Here is a 24650-nt window from a genome sequence, read left to right on the forward strand (position 1 = left end):
TTTCGTTTAGCAATGCCAAAATAAAGCAGTGACATCTTAAACTTTAGTTCATGTACATAAGATATATCTTTAAATGTCGGGTTTTCTGATTTTTTCTCATAAAATAATCCGTTTTATGTTCACAAATTGCAAAATAATTGTTTGGATGTGGAATGCCATACTCGTTAATTAAACTGTGTTCAAAAGTTAGATTTCAATTTTTTTTTTTTAATTTTTTGCAAATTTTTGTTGAAAAAAAAAAAAAAATAGGCAAAAAAGTTTTTTTTTTTAATTATTAGAAAAGTTTAAGAGATTTTAAGTTGGCACAATTAGCTATACAAAACTCTTTTCCTTTTGTCTGTGCGACTCTTTAAAGCCAAGTTATGATCAGGTTAAGATCCACACTGTGTTCAAAATACTGAAAGTATTTTGCTTACAGGATTCACCCTTTTCCAATTCAGTCATTTCTTTTCTTTTACCACTCCATTATCCAGGCCTTGGCTAGTTTAATTTACCATCCACACCTTGTTAATACGAAATTAATGACTGCATTAGATAAATTACATTCCAGCTTTGCTTCGCTTGCCCTGTTTGCTGTTCAATTATTGAGTGAAAGAACTTGGGGTCAAAGTTGGAATGGCAAGGTGCCATCGATGGCTATCGAAGTCCTCACAGTCCTGACAGTCCTGATAGTCCTGGCTAATGACAATACCTCGCTATCGTTGGCTGTTCCACGGCCTTGTTATTGTAATTAGCCAAGGGTTCCAAAGGTACGGAAAGGAAAAGCCCACCCATCGCGGCTCTCGGGGTTGGATGGAACATTAAAATATGATTAACTTTGCGGTTCGTGCCATTGTCGTGTCTATTTAATTAGAACTCCACTCAGGCTTTCTTTCGCGACCTCCTGTTCCACATATATATACATATATATATATAGCCAGTATATATAGCGTATCCTGTGCTAACTAATGACACTTGTGGGCTGACAAAAGGCGCTAATCTAAGTTTTACGTGTTCGGCGTTTACGCTTTTTGTACTCAGAAAATAGGCGGAAGAAAATTGTGCACGGTATGCACATGGGGAGTTTCGGATTCTACGACAATTTGTAATGGTATATGAATGGGAAAATTCGATGTGAAATATCTAAAACTGATTTTTTTGTAGTTTAAATCATGTGCTCATTTAGTTGCTTTATTTTTAGAAGTACCTAATTATCATAAAAAGTTAGTTAAGATGAATTTATTTCAACATGAGCAATCCTAAAATGAACCCCTTCTGCAATGAACCACTTCTGAAATGAACACCTTTCGCAATGAACACCTTCTGAAATGAACACCTTCTGAAATGAGCACCTTCTGCAATGAATCCCTTCTGGAAAGAACCCCTTCTGCAATGAACACCTTCTGCAATGAATCCCTTCTGGAAAGAACCCCTTCTGCAATGAACACCTTCTGCAATGAACCCCTTCTGGAAAGAACCCCTTCTGCATTGAACTGTCCATCTGCAGGGTATTACCCCATCGATATCCCTGCTTCTCTACATTTTCCCTGCAACCTACGAACTTCTATCTAGACAATCTAATCATAATTATGTGATTTCTTTGCCACTCCATGCCACCACAATGCCCAAGAAAGTGTTCCTTTTGTACTGTAATTCTTATTGAAATGAGCCCCCTTTGGCTCTGAAAAAATACTCAACTCAAGAGATCCCCGATGTGGCCGCTTGGCTGCATTTTGTTAAAAGGTGACAATTAATTTGTCAATAATGGAAATTGTCACCCGGGGGTTGGGAAGCAGAAACACCGCGATAGTAAGGGGTCCACTTGACTACTTTATATGTATATATAGGTATATATATATATTTATTTATTTTACCAGGTGCGGGGGCTTTCGTGCTCGTGCCTCGTTTCTGCTGAACTAACTGACTGACTGAGTGTATGTCCATTGTAGTTAAGCTAATGATATATGGCCTAGTTGACGCTCGAGCCGACCGACCGCCTAGGTAATTTTAATTATTTTGTCATTTGTATAAATTAAAGTATATATGCGTTCGGGCGCCATGCTTTTCTGCGATGGCCGCCAAGGGGTTAAGCCGAACCGGGCTTATTGATTAATGATTATTGTGGCCTCTGGCCAACATCGAACCCCTTTTTTCGCTTTCCGTGACAACTCAATCAAAATGGTTCCGTTTGCCTCTCGTGAATTTTTCCTAAATTTACATTTTATCGAAGCCTTTAATTATGGGAAATTCGTTTGTATAGTTGTATATTTTTTGAACCAAAAGAAAAGTGGTTTTGGCCTCTAAGTGGATCCCCTTGACGTATGCTTAATAATAGTCCCATATACATTGTATGTACATATATTGGTAAATCAAATATTTTCTACGTGCATTCTCGTGGGGTATTTTCGATCATAAATAATTTGTCAAATGGGAAATCGAAAACGTTTTGAAAGGGGTTACAAATCTATACACCAAAATTTGATTGTTTGATTAAAGGGGTGTGAGTAATGCGTTTTTGTGAACTATGGGAACTTTTTAATAAAATCAAAAATTGGTTATTTACCGTTTGAATTTCGTGGTGCTTCCTGGCATACTAATATTTCATACAAACTCATTAAGATCTGGAGCTCTTCTTTTCTTTTTTTTTTTCTTTTTTTGTTTTTGTAGCCGACAAGACCCACGCATTGGATTAAAGTTTGGCTAATGAGAAATTTATATATATTTTTTGTGTTCGGCGGCCGAACGAAGAATTCCCAGGAATCTTTCACAGGCGCAAGTCTTGGCTCAAAAAAAAGGAATCTGCCAAGAATCGAAGCAAAACGCAAAGGGCCAAGAAGATGGGGAAAATACAACAAAAATGGCGATAGAAATCGTGATACAATCACGTCTAGACTTTTACGAGTTGCGCCTACAAAACCAAAAAAAATAAAAAATGAAGAAAAAAAAAAGAATTATAAAAAGAAAACATTGGGGAAACAAGAACTGCAGCCTGTCCGGACTTTTAGTTGGCAGGTCAAACGGGCAACGTCAAAAACGTTGCGACGCGCCCAAGAACGCCACAAAACCAAAACCGAAAAAAAAAAACAGCAAAAAACAACCACAACAAGAACAACAACTACTTTTGGCCATGGACTTGAGTTTTGTGGCCCAAAGTCTTGAGTTGGATTTGAAAACTTAGAAACTTGCGCCGGCAGCTGTAGATGCCAAAATCCAGGGGAAAAAATAAATAAAGAGCACACAGGCAGTGGCAGTGCCCATCAGAAATGGAAAGGGGGGGGGCCCCAAAAAGGAGGGTGGGGGGTGCTGCTCTGGCATTGGGGGGCGGGGCTGTTTAGAGAGTCCAGAGATGAAGGCAAATGGCAGGCAACGTCTGCGGCTAATTACAGGCTGCCAGTGGCAACAACAACGCACAAGGCACAGGAACAACGACAGCAACAACCAAAGAAATGATATATTTAAGTTGCTGCTGCTTTATTTGCATTTGTCCCAAGTGCAAAATAATAGGGGGGTGATAAAAAAGGGGAGGGGGTGCATTTAAAATTCATTAAAAACTAAAACAGACGCTCACAAATGCCCTAGAATAGAAAAATGCCTAATAACAGTATTTAGTATATTCTTTATTTCATTTAATCTGCATGCAAGCAAAATCTGATTGAATGAAGTAATTAAATTCAAATGCTGTTCGATTGAATAACAAAAGTTCCCACACAATAGCTTTTCCGCTAGTTCCTTGAATTAGAATTTGAGTTGAAGCCAAAAGGAAGCGTCAGAAGCTCTGAAATCCTTGCCCATTTCACCAACCCTCGTCAAATGGGCAAATTTGTTCATTTCCCACACAATTCAGGGACTTGAAAACAAAAGTGAAATATGTTATGCGATATATTGATTGAGTTTTTGGTTTTTGGTTTGCTGGTTGGTTGGTTTGCTGCCTCTTTCACCTTCGTCTAAAAGGGGGAAAACATTTCATCCTTTCGCGCATTTTAATCACGCTTAATGATTTCTGGACCCTGTGAGCCTTTCTCGGCCCTTCGTCATCATCATCATCATCATCGTCAGCATTTTGGCCTCCGATCAATTTTGTTATTTTTGTATTTCGGTACGTAGGTGGTTAACACACACTAACATACACACACACACACACTCGTTTCGTTACAGTTTCCAATCCTCATGCTCTCCTTTGACTTTGTAGTTTGCCGCATTTTTGAATTGGTTTTTTTTTTTTCTGTTCGGCTCTCAAAATAGTGATTTTTTCTCTGCCTTTTTTATTTTCAATTTTTTATTTTTTTTTTCCGGCCAGGTCTTTTGTCTGTCGACTGACTTTTCGAGCCCAGCTTCAACCTCAACTTCAACTTCAACTTCGACACTTTAACGGCTTGTGCGGCTCTTTGTTTGGTTAATTATGCGCCGGGACAAAGTGGCGCCAACATCTTCGATTCCCTTGGCTCAATGGCCCAAAACTGAGTATCGAATGCATCGGTGGCACGAAAAATGGGTTTTATTAATTTCCTTCGGGCTTCATTAATCGATTTTCACTCTCGCCCGAACGGAGGCCGCAACCAAAATCAATTATAATTAAATCTAGACCATAGTTGCCCGCAACATTTTCACACGACGTCTGTAAAGCAAGCCGCATTTATAGTAGTTTATTTGGCCAAAAGCTGTGTGGTTATTATGTAGTTTGAATTTCTAAGTGGTTATTATGTACCTTGAATTTCTAAATGGTTACTATGTACTTTGAATTTCTAAATGGTTACTATGTACTTTGAATTGCTAAATGGTTACTATGTACTTCAAATTTCTAAATGGTCATTATGTACTTTGAATTTCTAAGTGGTTATTATGTACCTTGAATTTGTAAATGCTTACTATGTACTTTGAAATTCTAAGTGGTTATTATGTACCTTGAATTTCTAAATGCTTACTATGTACTTTGAAATTCTAAATGGGAGAGATTATCTAAATATAGATACAGTTACGTAGATATAGATACGTATTGATATATATTTCAGTCACAAAAATTGCAAGGATTTGTATGTGCAAATTTGACCAGGATTTCATCAGGAATCATTACCCTATACTCTTCTTATCCTTAATACTTTTTTTATATTCCACTTTCAGCACGAAAGCCTGACTTATGATGTCTGTCAGGGGATGCTCGGGTATCCAACCCCCGAAGAGTGCAGAACTTTTCCCACGAAGAAGCCGGCGAAGACAGTCTTCCGACGCTGGAAGACTTGCATTAGAAGAATTGCACCTGTGGGCAAAGACTGAGAGGAAGACAAAGACAGATCATCATTTGCTCCGCTTTTTTTGGACTCCTGACATGGGCTACAAAAATATCCTTGGCACAACGAGCACTGCCCAGTGATATATATGGTTCTGAAAATTCCGAGTATTTTTTGGAGCAACAGCCAATGCCAAAGTGCAGCCCCTTTTTATATTTAATACTTGCCCCTTTTCTGTAGTTTATTTCTTTTTTTGTTGTTCTTTGTATTTTTTGTGTCTTTTCCCCATTTCTACTTTTTTTTGGTATTGCTTTTCATAAGACGCATAATTATGGGTTAGCGGGCAGAAGTAGGAGAAACAGAACGAAGAAACGGACAACGAAACGAAGAAATCATTTATATGAAAGATGAGCAAAGTGAAGTTGCAAAAGGATCTGGAGCGAGCAGAGAAGTTTCAAGTTAATGTTGCTTGCGCTGTGGACGAGGAAGGAGACACCGATGATGAATGATTTGTAGACAGTTTCAGCAGGCCAACTCAAAACTTGAGTCCTGGCTCCCGGCTCCTGGCTCCTGGCTGAGTCCTTGAGACCGCAGGACAAACAGGTGTCAAAAAGGGCCAAGGTTGCACAACATTTATTAGATTTTCCCTGGGCTATTTATTTTTATTTCGGTTTCTCTAGGTGGGCGTACGCCCAAAATTGGAGCAAGCAAGCCCTGCCCGAAGTTCAATTAATTTCATTACAAAATTGTTGCAGCAACAGCAGCAACAGCAGCAGCAGCAGCAGCAAATTGCAGTTAGCCCTGGTCAATTTGTCATAGCAATTGTTGCCATGCATGTGTGTTCGTCCTTCATGGTCCTTTTGGTACTTCTGCTCCTGCTCCTTCTGCTCCTGATTCGCCTGCTCCTGCTCCTTTTTTCCGTTTTTTTGCCTCTAAAGGCTAATTAAACGCAGCAGGGCATCGGGTGATAAATGGATTCGGTGCTATGAATGAACTGACCTGCCGACTGCCGCGCCACTTGACTGTGTAATTAGTGCAATTGCTGAATGAATTTGCTCGTGTTTCGGCATACACGGCTCCTCTTTCAGCCATTTCAGTGCAGTTCATGTTATTTTTCCCTTTTTTGTTTTTTTTTTTTTTTTCATTTTGCTCGTGCAATTCCAGGAACTGCAACCGAATTTCGAACGACTAATGAGCTGCCCATTTCGGCCACCTTCAAAGCCTGGCCAACTGGTCAAATGGTCAACTGGTCACCTGCAGTTCGCAGCTCTATGATCCATTTTCGATTCCGATTTCAGGCGGCAGCTGCCCAATTTTGGCAAACGTTCAAATGGCAGCTAATGATGTCAATTCGAGCACCCTAATTATGCTGGAAAACCTGATCATGAAATCCAACAGTTTTGGGCATTTCGAATTGGAATGTTTCTGCTTTAAATGAAAAATATAAGTACAAGCAAAAATAGTGTATTTTTTTGGCTGATATGAATGATATATGGCTGATATATGTACTTATTGTGGCTCATCTAATCACCATACCAACCACTCATAATAGATATCAAATACCTTAATCGACTTTACACACGCTTGCGAGCTAAAAAAGATTTGTTTTGCTTTACTAGCAAGAAAGAGAAATTATTATCACGATCCATTTTGGCCGCTTTTCAGCTCTTACTGAACAATTTAATTAGTTTTGCGCCATTAAAATGCATTAAAAAAATGTTTATCGCGTGGTTAAACAAACTCCTTTTCTCAACGAGATTTCGCCGCGATTTTTTGTGTGGGCTGCCTTTAAACGGTGGGGGAAATCTAGGAGGGCCGCCATGATCTTGTTAACCCTTAATCGGGTATTGGGGTCAGCAAATGTCCATTCGAAATTCGATGAAAGAATAATATGTTTTATGTAATTGTAAGAATAAGAATAAGTGCAGATCAGTTGAATATACTGAGTAGGAAGTATATAACTCTATATTAGTTACTCTTAGTTACTGGGTTCTTAAGAGGGAAAAAATATCTTTTTTTGAAAAGATAAAATATACAATTAAATTTTCTGAAGTATGTGCTTCTTTTTGGTCACCTTTCTGCTTTATAATATTCAAAATGGCATAAAAACTTGTCGCAGCCAACTGCGGGTTAACAATAAGGGTTAAGCTTTGGCAAGTGCAAATCTCAACTGTTTCTTTTACATTTTTTTTCCCTTAGGTGCCCGCGAAGAGGAGGAGGTGGTGCCTCCATGACAACGTTGGCGTTGAAGGCGCAGAACCAAACCGAAAGCAAAAGCCAAAGCCAAAAACAAAACTGAAAAAAAAGGAAAAAAACCGAAAAACCTCAAAACCAGACAGAAAATAATTCACAAATTATGCGAATAAAATTTTTAATAATTCTCATGGCAACGTTAAATAAATGAGCGCAGAAAGCGAGCGAATGCTTGAAGTTCAAGCTTGGAGCTTTGCAGTTTGCAGTTTTGCAGTTTTGCAGTTTGCTGTTTGCAGTTGGCAGTTTGCAGTTTTGGAGCTGGAGAATGCCTCCTTGAGGTCTGGTCTGCCCCATGTCTGCCAAAGAGGAGCGGGGTTTGGGGGGATACTTGCAACTTGGCCACTCGGGGACGTAAAAGAAAAAGTGGGTTGGCACAAAATCTTCAACGCGTCGGTATCTTCGGTACCCGTGGGCCATGCCATCTCATCCACGGAGTGCTGGAAACTCTCTGGAACTCGAAAAAAAAATCCAAAACTCTGAAACTCTGTAGCACTGAAGCACTGGCGCTGCCATAACAAAAGTCAAAGTCGTCAAGTCGTCGAGGTTAAAGATGCAGATGCCTGGAATCGAGGATTGCGGATTGCGGATTGAGGCAGGTGAGACCACCACCGCCTCCCTGCATCTTTTAACCCCTTTTGCCTCGCTTTTTGGCCATTTGGACATTGGATAATGCCGTCGTCTTTCGGTTTTTTTTTTCGAGAGCGTTGCGAAAATGTTTCGGCTTTTACATTCTTTTTTTTTTTTTCTTTCCCCCGTTTGCCATGGCTTCTTTTCTTTAGCATATTTCCCCCTTAAAATTATTATTATTTTTTTTTTTGTTTTCTGTCGGCATTTTTCGTTTTGAAGTTTTCTGCTGCTTTTTGTATATATATTTTTTGTGTTTTTTTTTTTGTTTTTGGCTTATATTTGACTTCCGCAGCATCACGAAAATTTAGCATGGCCAATGGGGTGGAGGCCAGGCCGCTTTTGACATGGAAATTTCACTCGGCCAAGCTTTGAATTTCACAGCCCAAAAAGAAAATAAAAAGGGGAAAAAATTGGAGAGGTGCAAAAGTGAAAAAGAGCAAAAGCATTATCACACACAAAAAAAAAAAAATAAGTCAAAAATATAATTCATTCATTCGTTAATGGTTCTGTATTGGATTTTTCTCGCTTTGTGAGCTCTTTTCTGCGCTTAACTGGGCCAGCGACACGCCCACTTTTCGCTATATATATGTACATATATATGTTAAGTATAATTGCTATTGGCTAATGAGTAAGCGGCAAACTTGGCCAAATTGAAAGCCGGCCTAAAACTTCATTGAACATCTTACAGATACAGAGATACGCGATAATTGGATCATGCTAAACTAAAAAAGCATGTAACTAATTTGAACAAGTGGCGTTTACAACCAAATAGTTTAAAAGTTTCGTTGAACTGGCAGACAAAAATATAATAAATATGTCATATAAATTTATTAATTTTCATGCCAGAAATTTGTGACAATTTTACAGCAATTTATTTGTTTTCAATATATTTTATATTGCTTGTTAATTTAAAGAGTTTTGTTTAGATATATAAATTAGATATAAATATCTTAATATACTGTATACAAATTATTATTTTTTTTTTTCATTTTCTTGGTATTATTTTTTATCGCCATGTGTATGTCTCAGCCCCATCGACATGCAAATTAATCAGTGGGTTGGCTCATTCGGCTCGTTCGTTTGGGCCAATTAATTAGTCGGACGCTAATGAAAATCAATTTGCGCAACACTCCGCAGCAGGTGATTAGCTGGTGGGGTGGGAAAATGGGTGTTTCTAGTGTTGCTGGCATGCGATCGCTGCGATCGCTTTTTGGCTGTCAATCAATGGATTTTGGTATTCGGTTTTTAGCTTTTTTTTTTTCAGATTTTTGGTTAACGCTGTTCAAACCATGTATCGTTTTTCCATTTTCATTTCGGCTTTCTGTGTGTGTGTGTGTGCCGAGCTGTTTGTCAAACTTTTAGCCGGCAGCTGTCACAACACAGGGCAGCATCTTTCCTCATTCCGTTTAATTGGCTGCTGTGACATTTTTATGAGCTGACAAAACGAGGTAGATCCGTGCTCTTCCCCTTTCTCCTTCCCCTTTCTCCTTTCTTCTTCCTCTTTTGATTTTTGTTTTGTTTTCTTTTTTTTTTCTTGTCAGGCTTAGTTTGCTGACAGCGCAATAAAAACTAATTGAGTGGCAGTCAAAGGCAGCGCTAAAAACCCCACAAAACACCCACAACCCACCACCCACCGCCCAACCCCTTTGCTGTTGTTGTTGCTGTTGTTGGTCTTGCCTGTTTGTTTATTGCACATTGGCGGTTGTGTTGCTATTCCCTGGGTACACCACCCACCACCCCAAGTGCTGTTGTTGTTGTGGTTGTTGTCACAACGGCAAAGGCCACGCCTTTTTTGCGTTAATTTCAATCGAGGCGGCTGGTGGGAGAAGCAGGGCGAAAACTCTTCTTCCTAGCAGCCAACTGCAAGGCGCCCCCCTTTTTTCCCATTTTCCCATTTCCCATTTTCCATTTAACATTTACCATTTACCATTCACCATTTCCACTTTTCCCATTTTTATTTTGTCATTGTCATCAGCAAACGCTCCTTGTTGTTTCGTTGCTTGATTTCTTTATTTGACTTTTTATTTCCCCCCCTTTTTTTTTTTATTTGTTTGTTCTTTCGGTTTATTTTTATGTTCTTGTTTCCTCTCGTTTTTATTGAAACTTCATTAAATGTTTCCCTTTGTTGTTGCCATAAAAAATCAAAAAAAGGAGAAACAAAAAATGAGGAAGAAAAGCAAAGCGGGTGGGCGCTGCCACGCCCCATTTGGATTCTACCAGGATAAACAGAGCTCAGCAAGTGCTCAACACGGCGTATGCGTAATCTTTGTAATGAATTTCCGCTGATAAAATGCGGAATTTAGGCAAAGTGCTAGGAGGAAAACTTAACTGCATGCCTTTCGCCTAAACGGCCAAGCACATAAAGAGTTTCGTGGAAAAAACGTTAACTAGTTTTTTTCTAATGGGCGATTAAAATGAACTTAAAACTTTTTATGCGCGACTTAGAAGTGTGCAGGCAAAAACACAAAACGAGCGAATGAATTACGTAAAAATTTCTCTTTTATTGCAGTAGAGCCCAAAAACCATTGGCTAATTTTTGCTTGCCATTTTTTGTTTTGTTTTGTTTTTTTTTCTTCGTTTTTCTTTTGGCTTTTTGCGCATTTTAGCATTTTAATGCCGCTGCCAGATCGTATGACAAGATAATGCCCAAGATATATGCGCCTTGTCAGGCCCACAAGCACATATATACATATAAATATACATACACTGCACGGGCAAAAATAAGGGAAAAAAAATGTGAAGAGAGAAAAAATATGAAATGAAAAGGCGCAAAGGAAAATGGAAGGAAGCAGAGGCCAAAATGAAAAATAAAATTTATTAATTCACAATAATAAATTGTTTTGTGTCTCTCGCTTTTCGATTTGTATCGAACGATAATTACAGGTTGTGCTGTAAGAAGAAAAATATGTTTCTTCTCGCATCCCTCCCCCCGCAACTCCCTAGTTATACAAATACATACGTATATATACATGTGTATATATGTTTTTTATGGCCTGGTCCCGGACTTTTGCCGACTTTTTTTTTGTGTAATTAATTGTGTGGACGCGCCAAAACCAAAAGGAAAAAACTAAAAAAAAAAACAGATGGAAAATAAAACGAAGAACTAAAGTCAATGGGAAACCAAATGAGAAATAAAAACAGAAACAGAAATTACTGCAGCCGAACTAAAAGAGGGACAAACGGGTTTGACCACAGCAATTTCCATTAGTTTTCCCTGACACTTGCAGCTACTGTTGGCTTAAATGTCTTCAAAAACAAATGTACCTACGTACGTATGCAAGTGATAGTCGACGTTTAAATTTGAATTTTGCATTCGAGTTGTAATTGCAAAAATGGAAAAAAAATGGGAAAAAATGGGAAAAATGGATAAAGGGGAAAATGTGAAAATGGCACGCTGGCTAAAACACCAAATTACGCGCTTAATTTCCAACTTAATCAACTGAAATCGAATGCATTTTATTAACGATCTGCTCTACATCATGCAACCCTATAATTAACAGCAATTATGCAATTAAATGCGAGTTGCGAATTGACGGCGACAAATCTGCTAAACTCGATGGCGCCATCGATAAAGGAGTTGGCCAAAGAGCCAAGTGTCAAAAAAGGATGGCCATGTGGTATGTATGTATGTACATATGTGGCATGCATGTATGTGGCATCATCGGTAGCATCATCCCCATCATCCGCAGCATTTAGTCTAATTATGATAATTTCACACGTAAAACGCCCTGAGCCTGCAATCGATCAATTATACGGCCAACAGCCAACAGCCAACAGCGCCGGCAGTTGATTTAAACAATTTGCAAATTCGACATTTCGTCAACATGCTGCTGAACATCTCATCAAAACAATATAAAAATAATAAATAACAATAATTAAGTGCAATGAAGCAGCATCAAGCAGCAGCAACAGCAACAGCAACAGCAGCAGCAATCAGGCGTCGTCAGTTGGCACGCAGCTTTTTTTTTGCACCATGGGTTTTTCGTATGGGTTTCCTTTGGGTTTGGGTTTTGGTTTGGGTTCTTCTGAAGTTCTTCTGGGCTTCCTCTGTGGTTCTTCTGGGCTTCCTCTGAGGTGTTCCTCCGTGGTTCCTTCGCCGTTTCCTGGGTCGCCGCATGTTGGCACCCTCTTCAGCATAAACACAGGTTTTGGGCTTCAGCATTTGGGGGCATGCAGCATCGTTCCAGGAGGCATCGCTGCCATCGGTGGCATCAACGTTCGGCCGGAGAGCTTAAGCAACACCCTCAACACCAAAAGGAGTGTGTGTAATCAAGGTAGGTAGTCATTATATGGTAAGTTGCGTCTTACCCTGGAATTTATGTATAGCATTGTACAATATGCTGGCGTTGATTGTGCATTTCTCCCCGTCCAACGAATTGCTGCTGCTTTTTGGGAGATTTCACTTTGATAGCTCTATTAAATCGCCCGCAAATTAAATCTCATCTTAGACAATCGTTTACGTTTGGAAAGATCACTAAGCATGCAGTTATGTTTGATTAACAGTTTATTCGCTGATCTGGGCAATCTTACAGATACATTTTGTGCAGATATTTTGATTTTGGTTTGACATCTGTTAATATTTGACGAGTCTAATGTTTATTTAAATTTTTTGTCTGGCTTTTAACCTTTTTTGGGATTATAAAAAGTGCTTTATTAGGCTTATAAAAAGTGCTTTATTAGGTTTATAAATAGTGCTTTATTAGACTTATAAATAGTGCTTTATTAGGCTTATAAAAAGTGCTCCAGATTCAAGCTGATGTTTCTTAAAAAATCTGAAATTTCAAAGCTCGCAGCTGCCACAAGTTGCCAAGCTATTTAAATATATTTAAGCCAATATAGAAATTGTACCAATTTCATACCGATCTATGTGGCACATCATCGCGAGCACTTTTGGCACATCTCACTTAACGTTACAGCCAAATTGGCCCGCAACTTCAACGAAGTGGCCAAGAGTCGCCCGAGGCAGCCCCGTCTTTTGGCTAAGACAACTCATCAACACCGAAACGTTGCAGATCAAGATCGATTGGCCAGGAGATTCGACATGATCATGGTTTTCAAGACCACGGAGAGCCTGCACTTTGCAGGATGCGTGCGGCTTAATTTACTGAATAATTATTGTTATTAAATGGGTTGGGCCACGCAGAAAACCGAAAACAGTGTGTTCTGTTTTTTGTTTTTTTGTTTTTTTTTCTGCTGTTTTCCTTTTGGGGTGATGAGTGATATCAATAAATTTGCTGATTGATTTGCCTGCCAACCCCGATCGATTCACGAACGAAAGGTATTATCTTCGCTTCCTTCCGCTGCCTGTGGTTTTCGGTATTTATTTTTTTTTCCGTTTTCTTTTCTTTTCATTTTTTTTTTTTGTTTTTTAACTTGGACACTTAACGGCTACCGTGTGGCAGGATAAGAAGCTTTGGCAGCGCCTAGCGTGCTTTTTCCTGTCGCCGCGGGGCTTCGAACTAAAATATAGGATACATGGGGATGGGGCGGGGGGTGGCAACGAGGGATGTACCAGTGGGTTTACCAGTGGGGCCCTTAAAAAAAAAAATGGGGAAGGGTGTGGGGTTTACCGGGTAGAATAGTGGTTCAGTGTCTGCTGCTGCTGCTGCTGCTGCTGTTGCTTTTTGTTGTCTGGAACGCAGCTCGGACGTCTACGACCCACTTCAAAGTGATTTACGATTCTGGGCCACGCCCTCGCCTAGCAATTTAGAGGAACGAACTTGGACTCCTCAAACTCCTCAAACCTCTTCCTTCCAATTCTACACCAACTCCCTCCTCAATGTCCTCGTGCTCTTGGCTGCTTTCGTTGTTTTGACGCATAACTTGTACTTTTACTCAAGCACCAGAGAGACAAACGGCAACAACCACAACTTGAACCGCGTTGCCAACAACATTTACATTCGCATTCATGAGCCCAGGGGTTTGGGTGCCCCACGCCCCACGCCCCATGCCACATGCCCCACCATCCTTTGCCACACCACTTTGGATTTGTCTGAATCGCATTTTGATATCCGTAAAATAGCCTCGAGTAGTTTTAGTCGCTGCATTCGGGGGTTACTTTTATTTTATGCCCGCCATACGTTCGCAATGAATACCAATTCATTTGGCCAGAAAGTCAACCACCAAATAAATAGTCGTCGAATAGAGCGACTCACTACTCACTACTCACTAATGGTGTAATTTTACAAAGAGTTTTTCTATTAAAAGATCAAATTAGAAGGGTGGAAATGGCAGTGATTGCAAATGCATTGTTAGTAATCGTTTTAAAAGCCTTTCAAACCATAAATGATTTAAAAACTTCAACTTTATGCTCGATGACTCAACCTTAATAAATTTAAATAAATATGCCTTCATTCTAAGCACATAAATCAGACAATTTGGATCAGTTTTTTGTTTGGCAATTTGGCAATTGCCACCTAATTTATACCCACTGTATTATATCATCGGCAATACGCTAATCAGTTTGAGCGATTTTTAATTGAGATACATGATGAACGGCCGCAGTGAGTTGAGTGAAACTTAAAACTAAAATCATCATCGTCTGGATGATCGTCATCATTTCGAATGCTCCTGTCGTCGCCTGTCACTTGTGGGTGTTGCAAACAATTTAATTAAAAAGCGCAATAAAAGCAAGCGAAAATAGCTAACGAACATTATTGCTCCCTGTCCGCAACTGAGTGCAATTAAAAATTTAATTTTTAATTAAATGCATAAAACTCGCGAAGACTACTACAACGATGATGATGATAATGATGATGGTGGTGGTGGGGATGATGATTTCGAGGGCCATTCAGGCAACGCGGGGGCGTGGCAGGCAGAACTTTAGCGAAATTGCAAAATGGTTTAATTAAGCGAAGCAGAAAGCTGAAAGTCTCGAATGGCTGACAATAAGAGTGTCATTATAATTGTTGACAGGCACAATGAAGGAAAGTGCAAATCATCGCCAGGACCTCGTCGTCCTCGTCGAGGACCTCGCCCGCAAAATGGGCCACGCCCCAAATGAAGTTGGAAAATTGCCGAGGGAGTTAGGAACACGGAGGAGAACTACGAGTATAACGCCGTCGATTTCGAGCAGTGCGTGCACTGAATTAATGAAATCGTAAATAAAGTCGTGCTCGAAGCCAAATGGGAATGCCAACGAACAGGGAAAGGCCAACTGAATAAAGGGGAAAAACGCACAAGAAAGCTAAAAAGGATTCCACGAAATGTGCTAAGTAGTACTAAGTAAAATTTGGCTATTCTACGAAACATGGTCAAAAAGCTAAAAGAGTAACTGCTTTAAGCAGTTAATTACCAATGCTAAAGAACCCTAAATGTTTTCATTTTGTATACATTTTTTTTTATAATATTATGATTATTGTATGACGAAAATTCCGCATTTCGTAAAATTGTATATTTACGATGGGAATTTTCGTCATAAATTTGCTAAAATTGGTCACAAATATGAAGAATTAAACGTTTATATAGCCAATAACCTGTGGTAACGATCCCTTTCACTTTTTGGTGAAGTAAGTAAACAAAATTTTTTGTCCATTTTTTGCATTTTTCGTAGGATCATAAAAAGTGCAAAAAATTCCAACTTTTGAGCGCAATTTAATTGGAAATTTAATTACGAGCTCAAGGAAATATGGCATTTCATATTCAGACAATTAATTATACCCGTTACTCGTAGAGTAAAAGGGTATACTAGATTCGTTGAAAAGTATGTAACAGGCAGAAGGAAGCGTTTCCGACCATATAAAGTATATATATTTTTGATCAGGATCAATAGCCGAGTCGATCTGGCCATGTCCGTCTGTCCGTCCGTCTGTCCGTCTGTCCGTCTGTCCGTCTGTCCGTCTGTCCGTCCGTATGAACGTCGAGATCTCAGGAACTACAAAAGCTAGAAAGTTGAGATTAAGCATACAGACTCCAGAGACATAGAAGCAGCGCAAGTTTGTCGATTCATGTTGCCACGCCCACTCTAACGCTCACAAACCGCCCAAAACTGCCACGCCCACACTTTTGAAAAATGTTTTGAAATTTTTTCATTTTTGTATTAGTCTTGTAAATTTCTATCGATTTGCCAAAAAACTTTTTGCCACGCCCACTCTAACGCCCTCAAACCGCCCAAAGCTGCTACGCCCACACTTTTGAAAAATGTTTTGATATTTTTTCATTTTTATATTGGTCTTGTAAATTTCTACTGATTTGTCAAAAAACTTTCTGCCACGCCCACTATAACGCCTACAAACCGCCAAAAATTGTGTTTAAGACTCTCCTTCTCCCTTCCACTAGCTGAGTAACGGGTATCAGATAGTCGGGGAACTCGACTATAGCGTTCTCTCTTGTTTTAAAGTTGTGCTTATGACCGAAATACTACTGCTATCCATCATTACTTTTTAAAGGATTTAGGGAAATTAATTCTTGGATCAACTTTTACATTTTTTGTGAGGAAAAACATCATCAAAATTTGCAAAAAAAAAAAATGAAATTTGCACTATTGAATTCAATTTGATTGGAAATTTAATTACGAGATTAGGAAGGTATGACAAAAAACTAAATATTTTGTTAGTGAAAAATCAGAAAAATGACTTTCGGCACTGTTTCCCTTTGCAAATGTATCGTATCGACTTGATGTGAGGCAATCGGAGCCACTCAAAAAAGGCAACAATGCCGAGAGGTAACCACCCACCCAAATGAAAAGTGGGAGGCGGGAAAATGCGTGACAGACCACCCTGGGCGGCGGAAAAGAGACAGGTAGAGTGTCGGTGAGACAGAGAGATGCAGTGCAGAAAGCTGATTCGCCGTACAGCTCTTAGCGAAGGAGATGAATGCCCACAGTTTTCCACGGCAGGGGGGGGGGGGGTTCGTGAAACGGGGATGCCATCGTGCAATCAGTCAGCGTTATCAGTTTGCCCAGCTGATGAGGTCCAACCGCAACTCCATGGCCATGGGAAGTCAGGAAGTGGCTTGGCCTTGCCTGCAACTTTGGGCACACCCCTTGCAACCACCCACTACACCCACCCACCCACACACCCACCCACCGCCCCCCCCTTAATGTGTTGCATTGCAGTTGCAGCACGGTCGTGATTTGAAGTTGGGAAACTCTGCAGTCGTCACTGCAAGAAACCAGAATTGGCCAACTGAAGTGGAAGCCCTAGTTTACTAAAAGCACTGAAAAGTTCAAAATAAAATGTTAAGAAAATGTGCATGAATTGCATTTTATGTTAACGAAAGATTTTAGTTATTTCAACTATTTAAAATCATATTATTTGTAATTATATATAAAATTCAAACTAATATTGCATTAGCAAGTTATTAATTCCATTGCATTTCGATTTCTTTGTGTAACAAAATCTATGCAATTTTTTTTTCCAATTTTCCCGCTGTGCAGAGAATTTCCCGCGGCCAGGCGACTTGTGCTCGGCACACTTCCATTTCCACATCCACTTCCCCATCTCCACTGCCACTCCATCCACCTCCTCCATCATCCACCTCCAGTCCGTAGATGTTGTTGGACTTTTCAGCTTTTCACAGGGGCTGGCGTTTTTCGGCTGCCTGGGCGTTTTGTTTGCATAGCACGGCCAGAGGGGTGGGGTGAGGGGCGGCGATGAGAGGCGGGGCGGTACGGGGGGTGTGGTTCAATTAGCCCGCTTCTCAGCTGCAGCCCTAAAATGCAACAGCTCGACCGGCAGCTTCCAGCTGTGGGAGGCCCAACTGGCACGGGTCAATCTGGATTTGGTACCAAAATATCACCATTGAAGGGGATCTCATTTTATTTTTTGATTATAAGTACATAAGTTCATTTTAAGGTATTGTTTAAGTTTTACCTAAATGTGCGATGACATCTCAATAATACCTTATACATTATAAATAATACAGAATTTTGATATATTTACATAAAAGTACATAAATCTAATTGTGAAACCCCTTTCTGCTGCCTTAGCTAAGCTGAAAAGTGACAAGTATTTTACATGATTTTCTAGCTTTCCTAACTATTTATGTATATTTTACCATATTTTCCGATCCTAAGCGTTGAGATTAAACCACACCTGGATATATTTGGCTCCAACTAAGACCATTTAATGGCGCCCCTTCCGATGTTAGTCTACTTTCGGGGGCAAAGCTGTTGCAATGCAAGTTTCGCTTGGTCTTTACCAAATAACTGACCAAATTTTCATTCCTCTAATTCGTTTGTTTTCGTGCTAAAAACACGACTACTAATTTCCCGAGAAAAAACTCCCTTTCGCTGAAGCCGCGATAGAAACGAAACAGTCGGAATGGAAAAACAATTTGTCATTTTGCGTGGATTTTCATTTCTATGCCATACATTTATTTCGTACACCCTTTTCTTTTTCTTTCTTCCTCTTGTTTTGATTTTTCCATGATTTTTCCATGATTTTTCCGCTAGCCAGTTCGGGGAAAACAACATTGGCGAACATTTAATTGAACGCAATACTAGCAGTTGGCCTGTGTGCATTCAGTTTTCAGTTTCTGAGTTTTTGGAGTTTTCAGTTTTTCATTTCACGCAGAGGCACGCGATGAAAGAGAGAGCCGCAGGACTGGCGAAAGAGACGGCACGAGGGGCACGTGTCCGTGCGCACAGCCATCTCGCTCGCACAGCGGCCATCGCTCTAATTATAGGTTATACCCGTTGCGAACTGCCATTGGCCAATGCGTTCACATATAGGAGGGGGCCGAGCTCCGGGAACTGGTTTTACCCAAAAGCAGCCGGGGTTTTTTCCTCCGTTTTTATGAATGAAACTGGAAGGGAAAGGCGCACACACCACCGGCACACGCATACAAATGCATATATGTACATATACCTTTACCCGTGGCACCCATTCGCACCACCAAAGAGTGATGTGTGTGTGTGTGTGTGAGTTTTAGTTGATTTTGTTTTTTTGTTGGATTGTCTGTACGACCATCTCGCTTACACTGCTGGCTGTGTTGGCGCCCTCACCCCCCTGCCCGGCACGTTGATAATGTGGCGGTTGGAGTGAATTTACGACTGGGTGCTGTCTCGCTCGCACCGCTGCCGCTGCGACGCCGACGGAGGCAGCGACTGTGGCAGCATTGGTGGCAGCGGCGACATTTAGACAAGCTTTTTGTTCGCGTGAAACAGTTGCAAGCCTTTGAACGATCAGCGACGACGGCGTTACTTTTGGCGCGGATACAGCAGCGACACTTTTTTTTCGTTGGCAGGCGCCTCCTGTCGCCAAAGCAAACAAACAAATAAACAAATCAAGCAATAAACATACAAACAAACCAACAAAGAAACATACGAAATAAATAAACAATAAACCAACAAGCAAACAAGCAAACAAACAAACAAACAAACATAAACAAGTCAACAAGCAGCCAAGCTAAACAAAACAACTGTGTGCATTTTTGGTTCGAGTTTCCTTTGATTTCCATCGCTTACATTTCTTTTTTTGCCTGTGTTCCTTAGAAAAAAAAAAACGTCTATAAAGAATAAAAAGATATACCCATATATAAATATAGCACAAAACCCCAGTGACAATAAGAGCAGTCAAACATTGCAACTCTCAGCAGCAAACATCAGCAGACATCAGCCGACGGCCGAGTGAAGAAAAGTGCAACGCCGACGGACTCGAGAAAAGATACAGATACCCAGATACAGATACATGTACGGATTATACATATCTGGGCTATTAGCTGGGCCATAATCCTCTCTAGCGATTTAGCCCACTTTGCTTTTTTTCTGAGTGCGTGTGTGCTTGTGCTGTGCTGTGCTGTGCTTGCCAATCCATTTGTCCATGTCCTTTACATCTTCTTCCCTTACTCTCCAAGATCAGTGAGCCTGGCCTGCAACAATAGCCGCAACAAAGCAACAAAAAAAAAGAAAAAAAGAAAAGTAGTTGAGTTGAAAAACAAAACATAAAAAAAAAAAAAACAACCGAACCTTAAACCCAAGTGGCCGCAAAACAAAGCAGAAGCAAAACAGACAGCATCATTGTGCGCCTCAAATTGACATCAGCAGCAGCCGCAGCAGCCGCAGCAGCAACGACAACTGCAACTGCCACTGCCACTGCAGCAGCAGCAGAAACATCCGCAGCAGCAGCAGCAGGAGCCGCAGCAGCAGCAACATCCACTGCAACCATGCTAACGGACATGACACCGACCGCCGGTCAGCTCTACGGATCCCAGATACCGACCATGGGCATGAACATCACCAACATCGCCACACACTTGCAGAAGCCACAAGTTAATCCGGTAAGTCGAAATCTGAAATCAGAAATCCTAAATCAGATATCCGTAGATCCTAAGTCCGTAGATCCCAAAACCGCACATCGAGATATGTATCTAGAAGATAGGTCACTTCAGATGCGATTTGGGCTAATCGTCCTTATCGAAGTGCATCTCTTTCAACACTGGGCTTCAATTATGCACACTTACCGTCACTTTACACACAATTGCCATCCATCGAATGGTAAATTATCCACATCTTAGCCCGAAAGTAGTAGATTCTATTGGATAGATACAATTACAGGGTGTAGAGCTACAAATGTAGCTATCTGGATAAGAAATGATACAATTATGATTACCTTCACTTTGGATACAATTGCAATCAATCTGATAAAAACTTTATGATTACTGCCACTTTAGATACAATTGCAATCAATGTGATACAAACTTAACGATCTATTCTGAAAATGATTATTTGTAACATATTAAAATTTGTGTCTTAAGTTACCAACTATTTTACAAAAGCTAGTCCATTGCGCACCCAAAAAAAAAGAACATATACTAAGAGCCATGTTTCACACCCACTATTTGCCTCGCCAAACATTTCATAGATATCGCTGCAGAATTTAGCCCGAAGTATTTCATAGATACATATGTGAGCTCACTGCAGACAAGTGACTGGCAGGCATTTGCCGACTTAGTCATGATTTGATGAGAATGCCTCCCACTCAAATGCCAGACACTCGTGCACTTCGGCACAAATCATTCGCGCGCAGAAAAGTCAAGTTGTTAAACGGAAAGTAGTTTCGCCAGCCAAGTATCTCACAGATGCAACGGCCAAATCCTTACCAAGTGTCGCGTATAAATTACATGTATGTATTGTAATCGGACAATTCAGCCACTTACACGGCATTAGCATTGACAATGCACGGCCATAAACAAACAATGACAACAGACGCCGCGGATTCCAAAGTGTATTCCGTTACGGATACGAAAATTCGCATCCGAGAGATTCACAGTAGCGCACACCTTTTGTCAGTCGCTCAGCTGGAATCCCTTTTTTGTGAGGAGGCGATGATTGGAACTCATCGGGTGTGTTTGGTGGTATCTAATGCCGTGGAAACGGGATACAAATCGATTGGACGCGGCTTGTTCAGCCCCGGATTTTTCACTGTTTTCTGTGTGCCAACGGATTTCATGGTATGGGCCGCAGATACATAGCTGCAGATACAGATACAGATACTATTGATAGGCTGAGCTACTGAGGCTACCAGGTAGGCGCCGTTTGCCGTTTGCCGTTTCTCGTTTCCCGTTTCTCGGTCTGAAAATCAATTATTCAGGCTCACTTGAGGTGTGAAGCTAACGATGGAATCATTCCCTGGGTCTACTTAAAATCGTTTTTTTTTTTTGGGGGTTTTGGCAAATCTGTAGAGATCGTATTTCCACGCTGACTTTTTGACTCGTATCGCTTATCGCACGGCGGAAGCAAACACTTAAAGGCTAAAACGCATCAGACCGGCGTTCATAATGATCTTCTGGCCCCGATCCGAAATTCGCTCATCAATCTCGTCCGGCCTTTGATCTGGCCCGCACTGAAAACTGAACTGAAAAACTAAAACAGATTTCCGCTAATGATCGTTTTGTACAGCTCCTCCGGGCTTGTGCTCTCGATTTCGGATTCAATTCGGATTTCAGTTAGCTGATTATGCAAGCCCATCGTGTTGGCCCACATCATATACATACATATGGCTTCAAAAGCCTGTAATTCACAGCAAAAGGTCAGCGGCTAGATCAATTGGCTAAAAATGTTTTCTAAATTTCCCCCTATGATTTGGCTGCCAAATTAAAATTATAAACACTGGATGTCAATGGCAGAGATCATTAAAAGCATAATCAGTATGCAACGTATATAAAGAAGAACAGAAAGAAACTTATATTTGACAGGATCTGCCAAACAATTGTGTATTTCCGAATAATTGAAATTTATTTAATTTTTTGAAATAAACGTATTTTAGATTTATCACCAATGTTCTGAAGGATTAGCTTGAATCGCATGACACTTTTAATAGAGTCAGCCACGCCAAATAGGCGCAATGTGATTGTGGCAATGGCAATCTGCTGCCCCTGGCCTGCCTGCCTGCCCCGCCCCCTTTTTCCACGTTTATTTTTATTTTTTTTTTTAAACCAAAGTGCAGACGCCACGCAATTGCGTGTGCCCATAAAAAATGTATTTGCCAAGAACCGCAGAACGAAACGAAACGAGCTGGCTCCTATAAACTGGCCTGGTCTTTCAGTCTTTGGGTCTTTTGGTCTCGTTCTCCAACGGATCTGCATATTGATGGAGCAGCGAGGAACGAGAAACGTTTATTAAAATTAATACCACATCAATCATTTAACAAACGCGCCTGTCGGCCAAGTTCAAAGCGACGGCTGCGACTAGACCAAAAAGCAAAAAAAAAAAGGCAGCATATAAAAATAAAGAAAAATGAAAAAAAAAACATATGACTACGACTTTGGGGCCTGCTTAAGAAAGTTACACATGCGCATTGGTTTTAATTAAAAGCGTTTAAAGACATCATGGCCAAGAAATATCAAGAGAAAAAAAAAAACTGAACAGCAGGCGCAGAAGAAAGATGATAAATTGCCGAGACAAACTGAAATGAGCATTTGTGGCCGGGAAACAAAAAGGGAGAGACAACCGTGTGGCTAGCAGATCACAGAAAAGCTCCAGCTCCAGCTCAGCTCAGCTCCACTGAAGGGATTATAATCGTACATAATATTGAAAGCCGCTGTTAAATTATTGAAAATCATGCAACGATCCGCGGCGTTCCGTTCCGTTCCGTTTTTCCCATGAACAGCAGCCTCATTTGTTCAGTGTGTTCAGTGTTCAGTGTTCAGTGTTCAGTGTGCGGCGTCGTCGGCATAATCAGCATAACAAAAGGAATTAAGCAATAAAATATTAATGAAAATACACTGAGGTAGAAGATCGCCGCGTCATTGACTAATTTGTTTGTGGCTGTTGGTTCTGTTGCTTCTCCGGCCTCTTTCTCCACTCCGTTAAGAAGGCGCCAGAGATCTTGAAAGGCATGGGAGTGGCCAGCGGTAGCCGTGACAGGCGCCCCATAGATCGTACACCTGGAGAAATTTCACCAGCTCAAAGCGAAAAATATATCCATTCATGGTACTTTAGGAGCTAGATTAGGATTAGAGTTTAGCCAAAAGTTAACCATTTCACTGAAGATATCATTGGTTTTCAAACTGATAGTTACCAACACGCTTTTTCGGCCAGTGCACTTACCTCCTTCTGGCTGCTCGACATATTTACTTAATATGATTTGGCTTAATGAATGCGCCTTGGCCTTTGTGTCTGCCCCTCTGCCACATTGTGGCCATTCTTTTCCTCTCATTTCTAGTCGGAGCATTTTTCACCTTTGACAAAGGCTGAGCCCGTCGCAATTAACTTGCGTCATTTGGAAAATTAGTTGGCATGATGCTGCAAAAAAACGTGGAGGGAATCCAGAGGGGAACCGGCAAGGGAGCGGGAGGGGGGGTCGGGGAGTGCGAGCGGCACAAGGTCGCTGCCGCTTCAAAAGCGCCGCTTGAAAAGCCTTTTTCAATTTGGTTTTTGGTTTTTCCTTTTTACCCCGACATTTTTCCTTTTTATTTTTCAATTACACAGACCACGCACCAAAAATGCATATATGCGTTTGCATATCTCACATTCTGACTTGCAGTTTAAAACATGGCCATAATGAAATACTATGGTGAGAACACGCTGCGTATACGCAATGCTCGAAGCGACAAGCGCTAAAATTTGCATGCCAAAATGAGAAAAACTGGAACAGACCCTGACCGAAATTTGCGATCAGCAATTGCTTGCAAAATAATTCAATAGTAACAACAATATGCAGCTACATATATATTTGAATGAACTCAAGTGTCAGGTGACAAAATTTGATCGACCATTACTGACTCCTAGTTTAAATGCATTTAAAAGTATATATGCATATATATATGTTGTAGCTGTTTGTAACCCTTCTAGAGTAAAGTTTACACGCCCCTCAGGGCTCAGGCCTGGATAATTGAGATTACAACACGTGTTAACTGCCAGTCAAGTACCGCTCCCCCTTTTCATAATAAACAATTTAAATGCCAAATAGAATTTATGCTAATTCGCTGCTCTCTCGAAATGAGTATGTTTAAAAAATGCTAATACTAATTGAATTTATATATATATACTATATATATATAAGTACTCATGAATAGATATAAATGACTACCCCTTTCTCTTAGCATTCCAATGGGTTCGGTTTGGTTTGGTTTGGTTCGGTTCTGTTCGTTTCGTTTCTAATGAATATGAATATGAATTTGAAT

General features: G+C 40.5%; 1 protein-coding gene across 3 annotated transcripts in view; it reads left to right on the top strand.

The window, feature by feature from the left end:
* Positions 1-19205: 19205 nt before the first annotated feature.
* Positions 19206-24650, top strand: part of LOC120456613 (transcription factor Sp9) — a 28959-nt gene continuing 23514 nt past the window's right edge. For 2 of the 3 annotated variants that reach the window (XM_039643528.1, XM_039643531.1), the window contains exon 1: positions 19206-20303. In XM_039643528.1, the coding sequence (XP_039499462.1) occupies positions 20190-20303 (114 nt within the window). In that variant the 5' untranslated portion in view covers positions 19206-20189. The remainder of the gene's footprint in view (positions 20304-24650) is intronic. The other variant, XM_039643529.1, reaches the window with a different exon arrangement.

This window comes from Drosophila santomea, chromosome X (genome assembly GCF_016746245.2).
Source record: "Drosophila santomea strain STO CAGO 1482 chromosome X, Prin_Dsan_1.1, whole genome shotgun sequence".
Taxonomy (NCBI): Eukaryota; Metazoa; Arthropoda; class Insecta; order Diptera; family Drosophilidae; genus Drosophila; species Drosophila santomea.